General features: G+C 30.4%; 2 protein-coding genes across 4 annotated transcripts in view; one reads left to right on the top strand and one right to left on the bottom strand.

Moving 5' to 3' along the window:
• Positions 1–7,292, top strand: part of fal (SAM and HD domain containing deoxynucleoside triphosphate triphosphohydrolase falten) — a 100,061-nt gene extending 92,769 nt beyond the window's left edge. For all 3 annotated transcript variants that reach the window (XM_075381446.1, XM_075381445.1, XM_075381447.1), the window contains exon 10: positions 1,715–7,292. The gene's annotated coding sequence lies outside the window, so the exon portion shown is untranslated. The remainder of the gene's footprint in view (positions 1–1,714) is intronic.
• LOC142333607 (protein GVQW3-like) lies at positions 2,772–3,338 on the bottom strand. The gene has a single exon (XM_075380929.1). It carries the CDS (start codon positions 3,336–3,338, stop codon positions 2,772–2,774), a length of 567 nt encoding a protein of 188 aa, XP_075237044.1.
• Positions 7,293–16,848: the final 9,556 nt, after the last annotated feature.

Raw genomic sequence — 16,848 nt, 5'->3', positions numbered from 1 at the left:
TGGCCTGTCCACAGAATTTTTTCCTTCTACCTGTCCTTCCAATATTAAAGCGACTATTCCAGGATGATTTAAAAAGCAGAATAATAGAAGGATGTATGAAGCCTTCCCCTGAAACACTTTACGATATGTTTGATATTAATTTTTAAATAGATTTCCTCCTTGCCTTACAAAATTTTCATGAATATCCTCAGATTTGCTTTCCTCATTTAAATTGCACTCTAACTGAGATAACATGTTACAATAAAGATTTAAAATGTTTCCTTTACTTGCATTTCCCCTTGAGTAAATTTTAATGTTAATTCTTGACCCAAATGGTAATCCATGCATAACAAAAAAAAACTTGATATATTTTCAGTCATGTCTTTAATATAGGTTGACCAATTTTTATTATATTTATACTAAATTATTTAGAATTCTCAAAGCTTCTGATAAGAGGCCACATGTCATACCAACCGGTTAAATTAAAGTTATGTTTTGTTGTTGAATTACTCAGACAGCACATGGCACTGTAGAACCTTGTGATAACCCTGAAAAGGGTTGTTTGGGATTTTTTTAGTAGCCCTGAGAAGGGCGGATCCTTGCTACTGCATCCACTGTAGTAGTGGCTCCCAGAGCCTTGAAATGTTAAGTCAGCGTCGATTATCTTCCGCTGACATGTCCAAGGCAGCATTCATCTGACTCCATCTTCGGTGCTACACCTGGCATTAGCCGTACTGGACCTGCTGGGCTGGCCAGACCTACTACTTCAGCAGGGATGTTGACATCCGCCAAGAGATCCTGGATGCAGAGGTGGATTTACATATGTGATGTCTATAGGTTGAATGACTTGCCATCACACTCTACCGCCGAGCCACTATTGTGTGGCCCATTACCGCCTTCAAATATTTCCCATCGTAGGCTATAGCCTAGCTAGCCTATTTAAAAATCCACCACTGCCTGGATGACCACAGTCTCAGCTAAGCAATTTGGCGACAGTTTTAACCCTTAAAGATGAAGAAGATTTTATTAAGGAAATATCTTCTTTTCTTTTTTTTTTTTAATAAATGATTTGATCACTTTTAATTTAGAAATTATTAACATTACAAGAAGTTTAAGAAACTTTATCATGTGATTCTATTATTATTGTATTTTGTTACACAGGAGTCAAGAATAGAGTGATTTTAATTTTCTTTTCACTAAAATTCATGATTTTTTTATGAAATTTCATTTAAATATAAGTTTCTGTTTGAAATTTTATAAAACAGAGTTGCCAGAGTGAGAAAGTGGACTGCTCTCTTGTAAAAAAATTTTAAAACGGTTCTCCATGTGGATGGTAAACACCTGCAAACATAATTACTATTTCTGTTATAGTTTTTTTAATACTAAATGTAGAAAGTTTTTAAATGAACTTCACTGTTTATTTTGCATTAGACATTAATTTTTTTGTAATGCTAATGTACATGACCTTTTTTATGTCTATCTCATGTACTATAATAATAATTCTTATAGTTTGTACAAATGAATAACTAACCTGACTTGTGGTCATCAAAGAACACGACAACTTTTGTGGAATCAAAGACGATCTATTTCCCTGAATTTGTATTTTTTACCTTTGAACTCTGTTCTCATTTCAAATATACCTACACCATTGCAACCTGATCTAATTTTGTTCTTTTGTTAAAGATGTTGCTCTATGTTAGAACATGATAATATAATTTTATTTTCATTTTTCCAGGTGATGATTTCAATACAACGTTTTGATGCGACTCTTGTCATTTTTATGTCTAGTATTGTCATTAAGTAAAAACTTAAGGTATACTTTACAACAAAGATGATAAATAATGTATAATAAGATTATTTGTATTTCAGAAAATAAAAAAACCATTGATTTTACTTCTAGTCAAGATCTGATTTAAAACAGATAAAAAAAATTATATATTTATATATTTGACCATGCTAGTGAAATGGACCCAAAAAGTTGGAAAAATTGGTTTTCTGTCTTGATAGATCCATATTGGTGTAAAATAAGTTAAATAAAACAAATAAAATTTAGAAAAATTAGAATATTATTTACAAACTGTACACTATACCAAAGTGCATTATACATAATGGAATAAATATATGTGATGGGTTTATTACTCGATTGGCAAATGATAAAATGTCAGCAAGCTTATAAATATATTGTGTGACAAATTTATATAAAATACAATATTGGAAAAATATTTTTTTTTTTCAATTGTACAAGTACAATTAGTATTTAAATTGTAATATATTATGAGGGTTGTTCAATAGTCCTTAGAAAAGATAGAAAAACAAATTATTTTATGTAGAATTTTTTTTATTTTTCAACATAATCTTTTAACTCTATACACTTTTCCAAGCGTTTTTCCAACTTTTTTAAACCGTCCAAAAAGTAGGATTTCAGAAGGTTCTCAAAATAACCATCTTTTTGGGCAATGACCTCCTTGATCGACATGAGCTGTTGACTGCCGAGCCATTTTTTCAAGTTTGGAAATAAGAAAAATCACTGGGGGCCAAATCTGGTGAATACAGTGGATTTGTAATAATTCAAACTTTAATTTCATAATTTTGGCCATTGCAACTGCGCAGGTGTACATCCATGCATTGTCTTGATAGAAGAGGGTATTTTTCTTTTTAAAATGAGGACAGTTTTTTTTTATTTCTTTGCTCAACCGGTGCAATAAAGACGGATAATAGTCTCCATTTATTTTTTGTCCGTTTTCCAAGTAATTAGTATAGATGATATCGTGTGCAACCCAAAAATCTGTCTATCACCTTGCCATCTTTTCCTTCTTCGGAGCCCTTTCACCTTCAAAAACCCACTGTTTTGACTGTTCCTTTGTCTCTGGAGTGTAGTAGTGTATCCATTTTACATCCACAGTTATGTATTGATGCAGAATCTCATCAGGATGGCAACAGAAAAGCACCAAAACAGCCTCAGAGTTGACCACACGGTTGCGTTTATTCTCTACTGAGAGCAACCCATCTTGCCAAAATTTTTTAACATCCAATTTATTGTGCAAAATTGAAAACACTGTAGTTTGCAGTATGCCTATGGCCTCAACTATTTCGCCCACTTTGATTCGTCGATCACTCAAAACCATATCATGAATTTTGTCAATCATTTTGGCGGTGGTCACTTCCACTGGATGTCCAGAACGATGTTCATCTTTTGTGGATGTACAGCCATGTTTAAAATCATTTACCCAACTGTAAACAGTTGTAAACACAGGAGCAGATATGCCATGAACTTCATACAACTCAGCTTTGATCTCTTTCAGTGTTAAGCCCTTTAAATATAAGTGTTTAATCACCACTTGAAACTCACTTTTTTCCATTTTTATAAATAAACATTGCTTCAATCGACTATGACAATGAAGCCACTTGATGGATACAGCAGAAACTTTAACTGCACTCTAGCGACAAATGACACTTGCTAAAAGCAAACCATTTTCAATAGTACGAGCACCATGTCTTGGATTTTCTAAGGACTTATTAAACATCCCTTGTAAATGTGGGTGGGACAGACTGTTGTTGCTGATTTCATTCATCCGACAAGAAAATGAGCCTATCTTTGTTTACAAACTCTGATTATTATTTGCAAAAACTAGTTGATACAGCTTACACGATTTCAATTTTTTTACCTGTATTTTATGACTATGAAATTTATTTTTTGTAAGATTCTATATCGTGAAGTGTTGATTTTTTTAAAGAAAAGAAAAAAGTTGTTTATATTCCTGAGGACCGATGTTACTTTTGTTTTAATAAAATCCCTTAAGACTTCTGTTCAGCAACATTCCTTCTGAGCAACACATTTTGTCAAAAAAAAAGTGATTTCCATTTAAAATTAACTGCATATTAATCTTTTAAGGATTCAAACCTAGCTGAGCCATTTTTAGCTTGAATGTTTTTCCAAGTTTTATTTTAATTAATTTTTTTAACTTTCCTGTACGAATACATTCAACTTTTTTTTTAAATTGCCTATAATTCACTAATGTTTAAAATTTCATGTTTATTTCAACATAAAATTTAATGGTTTTAAAAACATGAAAGAAACCATTAATAATTTTTTTTTGGGAGGTGAAAATAAGGAGTGAAACTTTTTTTTATGTTGAGAATTATTATTGTTGACAAGATACCTGATGTAAACATTTGTCTGATCTCTTATAAACTGAATTAATGATAAGTAAGAAATGACTGAAAATAGTCTGTTTCTGAAGAATTTTGATGCCAGCATTGATTACTTTGAAATTTCTAGTGAAAAATGTTTTGGTCAGTTTTTTTGGACATGTATATTAATTTTTTCACATTTAAAATTTCCACTTTCACTAGCACAAAAAGATTTTGCAAGCAATTATAAAATATCTTCAATAACACAACTACCACTAAAACTAATTATTTTTTAATGATGTACATAAAATACACTTTGAGAAAGAACAACTGAACAGATTGAGGTGTAAGAAAAAGTTTGAAAATATAAAAATTGGTATCATTAATAATACTAAAGTAGAAGTAATCATGCCATATAAATAACAGATAGTACTAGCTGTGTTAAAAGAAAGCAGATGTTCATGAATATCATTTGAAAGAGAAAGTTAGGATACATATCGGTACATGTGTAGAGTTAAGCGATAAATGTACCAGTATGTTCATAATACTTGAAAATTTCAATCCACAAGTTCCGATTCTTATGTATATGATATGCCCTTAATGATGGTGAAATCTCTCCAAAATAACATCCACTCCAGATTTCTAATTTTCAAAAATTATGTCCTCTTTTGTCATTTCAAGCCAAATTTTACGTAAATTAAAAATACAGGAAAGAATGTGGTTAATGATTTTAGCAAATTATGCTTGTACACATACATCGCTTAGACCGGCATTATTTATACATTATTTTATTATCCGATTCATCCATAACATTTGGAAATAAAATCGCTTTAATCAAAACAATTATGATATAGCATACATACATATAGCATACATTTTGTTTATTGCATGGTCAGAAATCATGTTAAAATTGAAAAAAAATTGATTTATTTTTACCTCATTACCGACATGTTATACTATTTTTCAGCTTAGCTTCCAACATTATAGTCGTATTTATCATAAAAGATTTTGTATTCCTTGGTCATATAACAAACCTGGAGTGAAGACAACCGACTTCATATTCCTTTGGTATAGTTATCTTATCAAAGCACAAACTAGAAAATATCTCTTTAAGTTCATTAACAGTGAAAATCAGTCTGCACACTAGATCTGAGCAATAGAGGGTGAATGTTTATTTTCAGCCATTTGGTAAAATTAGTTATTAAGTTTTAGCAGTAATGTAAGGAAGTAACATGTCTGTGACTAAGCACCCTATCTTTGGTTCTGAATTGTCTGATGTAATTTTTTCATACCATCTCTAATAATGAGTCAGAATTTTAAATTAAAACCGATGATCCTAAACTTACAACTACACAAACAGCTTATTACTGAAGAGAAAGAAAATCTTCAGTAGAGTATAAAATATTTTTCAGTTAAAGACCGCCTAAGTAATTTTATTAAAAAAATTTTTATTATTACAGATTTTAATAACGCATTTCTCCATAAACTTTGCCTTGCATAAAATGCTTATATTCAGATGCTAATTACAGGACCTCCCAAAACCTACTCTTTCCGATTTCTTTAAGTCATCTTCGTAAGAGGCAGCATTAATGATCAAGCCTCATAATAATCTAACATGGAAAACCATTTCTTTGCCTGTCCTAAAATCCACAACTTATGATCTTGCAGGTCAACATTGTCCGCCTAAATTTATGCCAGCATTGTGAGTCTTTATTGTAAAGAATTTCACTTTGATACTACAAGTCGCATGAGGCAGCATGTTGTGTCATCAGTGATGATCGGTGTAAGAACTCGATCAATCCACCTTTCTCCTTGTATCGTATCAGAAATTTCAAACTGCCATCTAAATTTATTTTATGCTTCTCAAAAAGTACGTATGTTTCCAGATGTCTGCACAACTTACATATTTTAAATGTTATGAAACAGATTCATAAAATGATCCTTACCATTTCTAGAAAAGATAAGCCAAGAGATGAAACTCTGATCTGTTTGCTCTTGTAAAGTTTTGAGATTGAAAAGTACAAAACTTTACCGTATCACCACTGACAGACATCCGGTTGCTTCTCACTGTACTTTCTCTTGTCCTTTACTGAAACTCGCCAGCAAAATTTCTCAACATTTCATTATACTGCATTGATGGTACGCTTCACATATCCAGCGTTGAATTCTGCCGGTTCACATCTATTTTATTAAAAAAATGGATACTTCATTGTCATCATTAACCCGATTCATAAATGGAAATCTTTTGACTTTATAAATATTTGACATAAAAAGGAAAATATTAGCTTCACTTTATTATTGTAGCGAATTCCATATCTGTACTCTACGTTTTTAAAAATTTAAAGCAGTAATGGTACCAATAATATGCTGAAATCTGAGTGCTTTTCATATGTAGTTTTTTTCACTATTTTTGTTATCTTGTATTTTATTATCACTGTTTATTATCTTGTAGTTTTTTAAACTATTACTGTATCTAGATCGATTCTTGACAAGGTTCTGACTTTTCCTACTAATTCTTTACATCTCATTCAACACGCACAAAAGAAAACTTGAGATCTTAAAATAAAAGATATTTTGAAAAATTAAAAAATATTGTACAGTTACAGTATTCATTTACTTTTACACGATATAAATTACAAACAATCCAAGGTAATATTTTCAGCAACCGGTTTTGCAGTTATGTTTTGTAAAAATTTGTCATAGAATTAATTTCATTATAAAGACAGCTTCTTAAAATTTGAGGTGGAGTAAAAAGTAACTTTCTGGAGAAATTTCTTATCTGCACTGGGGAAATATATTGTGCAAGTAAAATCTTGTATGTAGATCGTCAAATAGTTCATTTATTTTTTTATTTCAGATTTATAATATAAAATATTGCTGAATTGTTAATCTTTTAAAATTTGAAACGCTAGATAATATCTGTAGCATCTAATCTGGAAAATAACCTACTTTTGTTCCTAAAGTGCAACACTTTTTGAACAGATCAAATACATCTTGCTTTACTTGACTATAAAAGTAGTCACCTGGGTGATCTGTATTCCCATCCCGTTTTAAAATTGGAATCAGTTTTACTCCTACTACTGTTAGTCATCAGGGTTTCCTTGTACAAGAATTCCTATTTCTTACTGAATATTAATTTTAGTCGGCTACTTACATGATCGTAATTTTGTGACATTTACCAACATTAGTATATGCACAGATTTTACAGTAGTTCTGTAAAATAATTTTTTTGAATTAGTGTATAGTACACATTTAAGTTCTTTTTTTTGTACAAAATGATTACGTATCGTACTTATATTTATTAGATATCTCTTTTAATTAGCAGTAGATAAAGACTATTGTGATTAAAAATTAATGTGTTAATTTCATTAGTCATTTTGTTGGTGCTTTTCTAATTTAAGAAACATCTTATTTGTTTTTGTTTATTGATTATTATTTTAATTAGCGCTTACAATTTTTGTTTTAATTATATATATGAGAATCATTCTGAAAGTAAAGTAAAAATGTTTGGCTGTAATAAATAAAACAAACAACCGTAATAAAAATATTCGTTTGGCATGTCTGATAAAAAACAAAACTATTTCTGTAGCCCCCATTTAAATTTTAACGCTAATCGTATTCTATCGCTAGTTTTTTTAGCCACCCGCTGCTTCTGTCATTACTTCTAAAATCATGACTGCTGTAAATTCTTTTTGTTTTGGAAGTATATGAAAATAATCGTGCACAAAATCAGATCTGTACGATAGCGAGTGCTTGATTACTCCCTGAACAAATTTTTGAACTGGCGCTCGAGTTATTATGGCCGAGTGTAGATGAGCATTATCGTGAATAAAAATGTTAACGCGTCATTTATTTTTGATCCGTATACCTTAGAATTAATAAGAGGCCTTTAGGAACCCAGAAAATGATTAGAGTTCTTTTCCTTGGCTTTCTTCTGTTTTGAAAGTTAGAGCTCCTAAATGATGCCATTTCATTGATTAGTGTTTATGTAAACGAGAGAACTATGTTACATCATCGCCAACGATACGATTAAGATAATTATCCATTTTTGCTTATATCGGTTGAAAAGTGTCCCGGCAAAAATATTTTTGAACACTAGGTATTTGCTAATGACGATTATATGTAAAAGTGACCTTGAAATCTGAGGAAATGATCTGTATAATACTTTGATACTGACACATTGTTGTAGATTTTTTCTTCAATTACAAATCTTGGTTGTCCAGAATAATCTTTTAATGAATGTCGTTCGATCTTTCTTTGTAGAATATGATGCAATATTTTTTTCATACTCATCTCTTAACCTCATTACCGTTCTTTTCTTGCATTTATTTATAAATCTCGACAGAGCTTTAAACTTCTTTTCCATTCCAAAGTTTGTTTGCATTTCAAATATCAGATCTGATGGGATTTCCTGTATTTTCTCACGCTTTTTGAATACTCAAACTAAAAGTATTAACATCTTTACAGTCATGAATTTGGCTGAGAGTTGTTATTTCTACAGGAAATTAATTGGTTGCATAATCAGTATGAAATCACTGTATCCAAATATTCTTTACGTTGTGATGGGCTCATGCATTTTATTTATAAACTATCATTCTTTGTCTAAATAAGAGAAATTCATTTTAATTTCTGTGTGGTACAACACAGTAGTATAATACTTACTCAGGTAGTGGGGTACGTTGTATATTGTTATTTGTATATATTTGTTTAACATTACATAATTTAAGGTTTTTAAGTCAATTATACCAAATGAGATTTTACATTAGAGCCTCAGCCCCGTTAAACTATTGTATGCGTGATGTGGCGTTATAAATATATCTGTGTTTACAGTGTAAAGTATATCAGAAAACCTAACAATAAGAAAATTAGATTTGATTGTTGAGCTTGTAATGTAAACGTAGATTTTTCATCTAAGAGAAAACTTTTGACTCAAAAGTTGGTTCTTACCTTAAATATAGAATGTAGTTTTACCTTTCAACACCATTAAAATATAATAATTGGAAACTAACTCTAAATAAAAAATAATAATTTTTTTTTTTTATCTAAATTTAACACGGTTAACACAATTGATTTTTATTAATCCCTGTAATAAATGACTTAATAAACATATGTCTTTTACTATAAGTGTTCATTTTATTTAATGAAAGAAGTAAAATTGAAAATAATTTAATCATATTGAAAATACAGTTTGTTCATAAAACAAACTGAAAAAGCTAAATTAGATTTAGCTAATAAGGTTAATTAAAACAAAATTAAATAACCTTATAAAATTTAATTAAAAAAAAATTTGTTGAAAAAAGAATAAAATTTTAAAATCACTCTGTACAATATTGAAAACAAATTAATTTTAAATGAAAATAACTTTCAAAAAAAAATTTTTAATTAGGCATAGTTCTTTTACTTGTTCATCTTGCCACTCTTCTTGTAACATCAACTCTTCTTTCAGCTCTCCTGTAACAACTCTTATTTGTTCTGTAACATCTTTGTTCTTTCTTTTTATTCTTACATTTTCCCTATTATCATCAGGGTGCAGATACACAAATCTATCTGATGTTTGCAGTATTGTATCAGTGAAAGATTGGTGAAATGAAAGTAGCTTTATCTTGACCGGTTTTTTATACTGCAGCCTTGGGTTCAAGGTGCAGTATATAAAACCTTTCCTCTTCATCTAAAAGAAATCAGTCCAGAACTTCGTTTAAAGATTTTTAAATTATAGCGTACCGGGTTCATGCTTTCTACGCCGAAGCCATTTTACTTCTTGTCAGTTGAAAATATTTTCATCAATGTCTTTGCATAGCTGGAGATCACTTGTAAACAATAGTACAAGCCAAGAAAATTATCTTGACTAATTTCTCGAACTATAAACGGGTTAATGTTAAACTATAGCGGTGGCAAAAGATAAATTTTAAAAACTGGTTGAAAACAATAGACAAAGACAGATTATAAACCTGCATTTTATAGAGAGAATGTGCCAAATTCCATAAATATCTTGTGGAGAAGCAAAGAGATTTTACTACATGAAAAGAGTCCATACATATCACGGAGCGATAACAAAATAAAATCTACTGCTCCCGCTTTTAAATATATTGCTAAACTTTTTCTTATTTCTAGGTAATATTAGACTTGTTATATTGTTTGATGTGAGGAATTGGTTTTTGAGGCTAGGGTAATGATATTTTAGTGCTTCAAAAATAAAAATTGTTCCAAATTCATCGGGTTGCGTTTGATGATAAAATTTTTTTTGTTTATAATTTTTAATTCCCTTATTCATAAATCTTGTAATAGATACCGTTCATTTATATGTACACCACGCTAAGATATTATTCTATGGAAAAAAGCATAGTAGTATATCATCCTTAATGTTTCTGTTGGCATAAACTTAGAAATTTTATGAAAAATGTAGACTAAATATTTAGGTTTTTATAATGTACTCGATGTCTTTATTCTGTTTTAGATTAAAATAAAAAATAATTCCTAAATATTTGTGACTTACGTGTAAACAATATATTTGAAACAGGATTTTAGCTGCATATGAGGGGGTTAAGACAAAATTTATGACGTAACACTCTATCCTCACTGATAATGATATGGCCTAAGTATGTTACTATGTATAGTGTGATATGCCTCTGTTAAAGACTAATACTCTTTACCGTGTATTCCCCCTCACCAGTTTTTCAATTAAAGTAATTGCCGCTGAGAATACCTTTGTTCAGAAGTGGAATCAGTCGAAACACATTATACACACATGAAGCCCATAACATTTTCTACGTAGTTACACTGTTAACTTATTTTACCTCTTTTTGAACATAACGTACTTAGCACTACAACACAGATATATATACGAGGTGTGATAAAAAAATACGGTGAATAATTTTTTTATTAAAAAAAGTAATAAGGTTACATAGAATTCGATTTAATCTCCTTCAAAGTACTGTCCTTGGCTACCAATGCACTTATCTCAACGTTGACTCCATGACTGGAGGCATTTCTGGAAGGCGTCTTTCAGAAGGACTTTCAGCTGCTCGGTCGTGGCCCTCTCAATGTCAGCAATGGTGTCAAAACGTTTTCCTTTAAGCACAGTTAATTTTTGGAAAGAGCCAAAAGTCGCATGGTGCTAAATCCGGTGAGTATGGCGGTTGTGGACAGACAGGAACACTTTTTTCAGCCAAAAACTCGCGAATGAGAAGCGAGGTGTGATACAGCACGTTGTCGTGATGAAGAAGGAAGCCATTGGTCCATTTTTCTGGTCGCTTTCTTTGTACATCGTGTCGCAAACGTTGCAGTACACCCTTATAAAATTCAGAGTTTACAGTTGTTCCCCTTGGAACGAACTCTGATCGCACTATGTCCTCACTATCGAAAAAAATAACGAGCATGACCTTGATGTTGGATTTTGACTGAAGTGCCATTTTAGGGCGAGGAGATGAACTGGTTTTCCATTGGGAACTCTGCATTTTGGTCTCAGGGTCATAGCCATAGACCCTACTTTCATCTCCAGTTACAATTTTGGCCATGAAGTCCGGATCTGCATGAAGACAACCCTTCAACTCCGTGCAAATTGACACACGATTTTCCTTCTGTTCATCACTCAAAAGTCTGGGAACAAATTTTGCACTCACTCGTCTCATTTGCAATTTATTAGTTAAAATGCTTTGAACGGATCAGTATGAGATGTTAAGGTCTTCCGATAGCTCTCGAATAGTCATTCGCCTGTTTGAACGAACCATTGTTTCCACTTTTTGCACATTTTCAACTGTTTTTGAGGTTACTGGACGTCCCGCACGCTACTCGTCTTCAACAGACTCATTTCCGTTTTTAAATCGGTCATAACACTTGTACACAGTCTTCAAAGTTATCACATTATCGCCGTACACCAATTCTAACATTTCGTGAGCTTCTTTGGCACTCTTTTGCAACTTAAAACAAAACTTAATGTTAATGCGTTGTTCAAAATCCATGTTGCGCGACAGAAACTATAAACACAACCTCACTCTAGCGGCTCTGGCAGCTGACTGGCAAGCTCGAACGTGTTACAACTTGCCCCTGCCTGTCTCAGTTGATCACGCTATTGGATAAATTAGAGCATATGGATGTAGCGTCAGCAGTTACTGCTATAAAAATTCATTCACCGTATTTTTTGATTACACCTCGTATACATAATTTCGACTAGATTGTGTGCTGAGCACAATCAAAAAGTAATTGTTCTTTTGATTCTTCTAAAGTTACTATGGATTTAATGAATTATGCATATAGGATATGATTAATCCTATTTATGTGAATGCTGTTTTGCGTAAATGAATTTGCTTTCTAAACTAACCGTGTTCATAATGCTCTTCCAGTGATCCAAAGATTGCTAATACAAATCTGGCCTAGAGTAATTAAAATCTAAAAAACTAATATGCAATTCCTTTGCTGCAAACAGTTGTACCTTAACTATTATAATCTTATCATTATAGATGATAAAACAAAAAAATGTTTGTCGGTGAAAGCCACATCATCATTCTATTGAAATAAAGTCTGTTATATTCATATTACACCAGTAACTTTCTGTTCTGTTTAGCTTGATTTAGGGAGTAATATTTTAGTTAACTATTAAAAAACAATATTAAAGTATAAAACTTTTTCTAATAAATGCAAATTATTTACAAAAAAAATTGTTCAGTTGTTCTTTTTCTCAATATCTTATTTATTCACTATAACTCAACAGAAATTTGTTGCCATATATATAATTTTTTAAACTACTTGTTTGTCTCTCATATTCTTTTATGATTTGATTTTTCCTAATTATTTCTAGTATTAAGAAGCTAAGATTATTTATTAAGAACAATATTAATACGGTTTTTATCACTTACATTCTGGTGTATTGTTTATTTTTTGTTATACATAAATATCTCAGGTTTTGTTAAACATTTAATTTCTGCTATTCGTTCATTAAAAATAAAACCATTATGTAAATAACATTTTTAAAACATCACTTACTTATTTGTTTAATTTATTATTTTAAATGAAATTGTAATAAATGAACATCAAAATAAAGTAACTTAAAAGAACTCGTTGATTTGGAGATTATGTCTTTCAATCTTTAGACCTTCAATCTTTAATAATTTCAGTTACATACTGTAACTGAAACATATCAACACAGTAATAATCATAACTATAATATTTACCATTAAAAGAAGTGTTTTACATCTCATTGTGAACTGACAAAATTAATATTGTTTGCTTTGAAAAATCTTTAGATATTCCATAGACTTAAATAATTTTCCTCTTTGTGCACGAATTACCATAAAATTTAAAATACACCTTTTATCGTGAATTCTCATTTTAAAATATCAGTGCATTTTAAATTTGGTGTTATTTTTTTACTATTGTTAAAAATTTCTCAAGTTTCTTTAGAACTCGTAAAACTTTAATTATTACAGTTATACTAGTATATCTTCAGGTTATTTTCCTTTTTTTTAGATTACATTCTTTTGTGATATAGCTATGTGACACCTTACTCCTGCCTAATTCTGCTGCCTTCTTAATTTACATGCTTCAGTTTTTTATAATGGAAGAACACAAAATGTTAACCAGTTTGTTGAATAAAGTATGATTGCAGCGTTAGAAGAAAAATAATATTATTTACTTTAAAATATTACAGAATGAAGAAAGGAAAAAAATTCTGGCAAGAGTGTTGAAATTTTGTTACATTGAAGAAGTAGGCTTGGAATTTGCAAGAGAAAAAGCCGTTTCATGTAAGGCAGATCACAGGCCATTTAATATTTAGTAGAAGAAGGTATTTATTGTTAAAGGAAAACATTAACAAAAGATTACTGCAACATCATATAATAAAACTCGCCAAGTTGGTAATCGATCATTTACAATTATGAAAAAAATTTATAGCACATCAGGAAGGTATATTTTTTTTTAATTTTACTTTTATTTTGAAAGTAAAGCATGCGTCTATAAAAAAATACATATATTGAATGTTGATAACAATTCACGTACAGTAAGTGATCGTCGACAAAAAATAAAATAATAAAAACTACAATATATGTAGTATATTTTCACAAGAAGAAAATGGAAAAAATGAAAATATACAAAAATCAAAAAAAATACACACACACATGCATTCATACATACTCACCATAAAATCCACAAATTAACATTTGTCATAACCTAATCTCAACCTCCTAAAAACTTTTGGTTCGCATTGACAATATTAAGTAATCTAAAACTGATATTTAATAAAAAGATGATCTAGATATTGAAAGATGTCTCAGTTGATGAATTCTAATCCGTTACAATATTTAATAGAATAGTAATGATGTTTAATTTTTTAAATATTTATACAAATGTGTTCTGTTACATTTATTTAATCAGGGTATTTTTTTTTTTGCCTTTGATTTTATGGATTCTAATGTTTCTTTTTAGTTTTATATAATTTTGTTACTTATGAATTTTTTTGTTATAATTTATTTATTTTGCTTGTTTTTTCTAATTTTTATTTTGTATTATACCATGAATAAAATGTTTTCCTTACTTTTACTCATTTTGTTTCCTTATTTATTCTGATTAGCTTGAGGATATATCAAGCTGCAGGTGAGGGTATATCAAATGTTTATTACAGTATTTTTGTAAATCCAACGAATGCAGTCAGTCGATCATCTCATTTTGTAGTGAAAGAAAAACATTATACTATTTTGTGAGAAAACTTATGATCCACCATTCTTGGAACTTTTGTTTTTTCACAAATCACTTAATCGCAAAATTATTGTAATTGCAGCAGCAAATTGAACTCAAATGAGTTTAAAACACGCACAGAAAATTATATTTTTTCATGTTGATGCTTAATTGTCTTCAGAAAAGCAAATGATTCAAGAGTTGCAGAAGTTCATTAGAAATCTAAAAGCACTTTCCATACGGCCTTGACTTCTCATGCATCACACGAGTTTGAAAATTATATAAAAATTGAAAATGAATTTAACTGTCGGTTAAAATCACCAACAAAAGAATAATAATTATACAGTATGCCCTTATTAATTCCATATGTTCTCCCCTCAGAGAAGGAGTTATCGGCGGTAACTGATTTTAAATGAACGCTATTAGCGAGGTATACGTCTTTTTGACCGTGAAAAAAAAAGAAAAATCATTGCTCAGATAATTCTAACTGAAATGTCGCTTTAAACATTTGGATTCACTACAACCTTCAGATTTGAATACATTATAATAATGTCATGAAAGCAATAAACACTTTTACTTTGGTGTTTATCACAAAAACTAAAAAATAGGTGCTTATGTGAATTAAAGTTTTGAAATGTCCAAAAAGAAATTCATCGGTAAATATTAAATTATATATTATTTATCAAAAAATAATAGGAAATATTTATCATCTATTAATAAACTTATTCATCATGATAAAATAATAGTAAATTAAACTGGTATTCATTTATGTTATTTTAAATTTTCAATAAGATTTGTTCATCCTGGTTTCAATTTATTTGATGCACTGAGCATTTTTTCTTTTTTTTTGTTGATAGTAAAACCAGACTAATTTATCAGACTTAAAAGAAAATTGTACATTATTTTGTTTCTGTAGTGAGTCCTGCTGAAAATCACGTAGGTAAGGTTTTTATGAATTTATAATACCTTATAAAAATAATTTCAGAAAATTGAAACAAGAAGAAAATATTAAGTAACTGTAAAAATAGTTTTCTTTTTTTGTAATGTACAAATCTATTAATTTTTTTTTTTAACAAAAACATAATACTTGCTTATTAATATTTTTGTCTCATTAATACAAGGGCTACTCAGAAATTAACTTCCATTCCTCATGTGAAGGAGTTGGGTTAGCGATTCTATCTTTGCACAGTTGAATAGCCCAGTTCAGTCCGATTCTAGGAGTATTGTTTTAAATATCGCTCGCTTGTTTGTACCTGTAAAACTTGTTCGAAATGGCTTCTGTCATAGAAAATCCTGTTGACTGTGAAGTGCTTCCTGCATAAAAAATGTCAGCTGCTGAAATTCTTGTGAACTTTGTGCAGTATATGTAGGGAACATCATTAGTGACAGTGCAATGAGACAATTGTACTGTATGTTTCAGTAAGGTTGAAAAAACGTTCAACAATGAAAGAAATTGTCGACTTTAAATTGTCACAGATGAACTTGTAGCAAGTGTCAATCTGAAAATTCAAGAAAAATCGTCGATTCACGATAACGGAATTAAACAAATCTTTCCTCACATATCACAAACACCGCTAAATGAAATGATAACCGATTAGTTAAGCTTCCAAAAATTTTGTGAACTCACCAGATTCCTAAAATTCTTTCTGACAAACACACAAAAAAGAGGATGAGGTCAGCGTTAACCTTCCTTCACCACATCGTAACAGGCGATCAGGCGGGTTAAAATTTGTTAATGTTTTGAAACAAAAGATCAATCGATGCGATGGGAGCACACCAGTCCTCGAAAACCCATAAAGGTCTGTTAAACACTTATTTCAAAAAAAGCTGATGGCGTCAGCTTTTGGGACCGTAAAGATGTGATCTCTGTTATGGAAAGAGGCATGGCAATTAATGCTGAAATTTACTGCGAGATGTCGAGTGATCAAGAGGGCCACAAAAAACAAACATTATGGCATGCTAAGTTCATGCACCGGTTTTCTTAATGACAACACTAGTCTGCATACCACGTTACGCCAAATTGACAGTTTCATATGGGAGTTGTTTAACCATCCTTCACCCAGCCCTGATTTG

This window comes from Lycorma delicatula, chromosome 13 (genome assembly GCF_047948215.1).
Source record: "Lycorma delicatula isolate Av1 chromosome 13, ASM4794821v1, whole genome shotgun sequence".
Classification (NCBI taxonomy): Eukaryota; Metazoa; Arthropoda; class Insecta; order Hemiptera; family Fulgoridae; genus Lycorma; species Lycorma delicatula.
The sequence above is the reverse complement of the archived record's forward strand: the minus strand, read 5'-3'. Positions and strand labels throughout refer to the sequence as shown.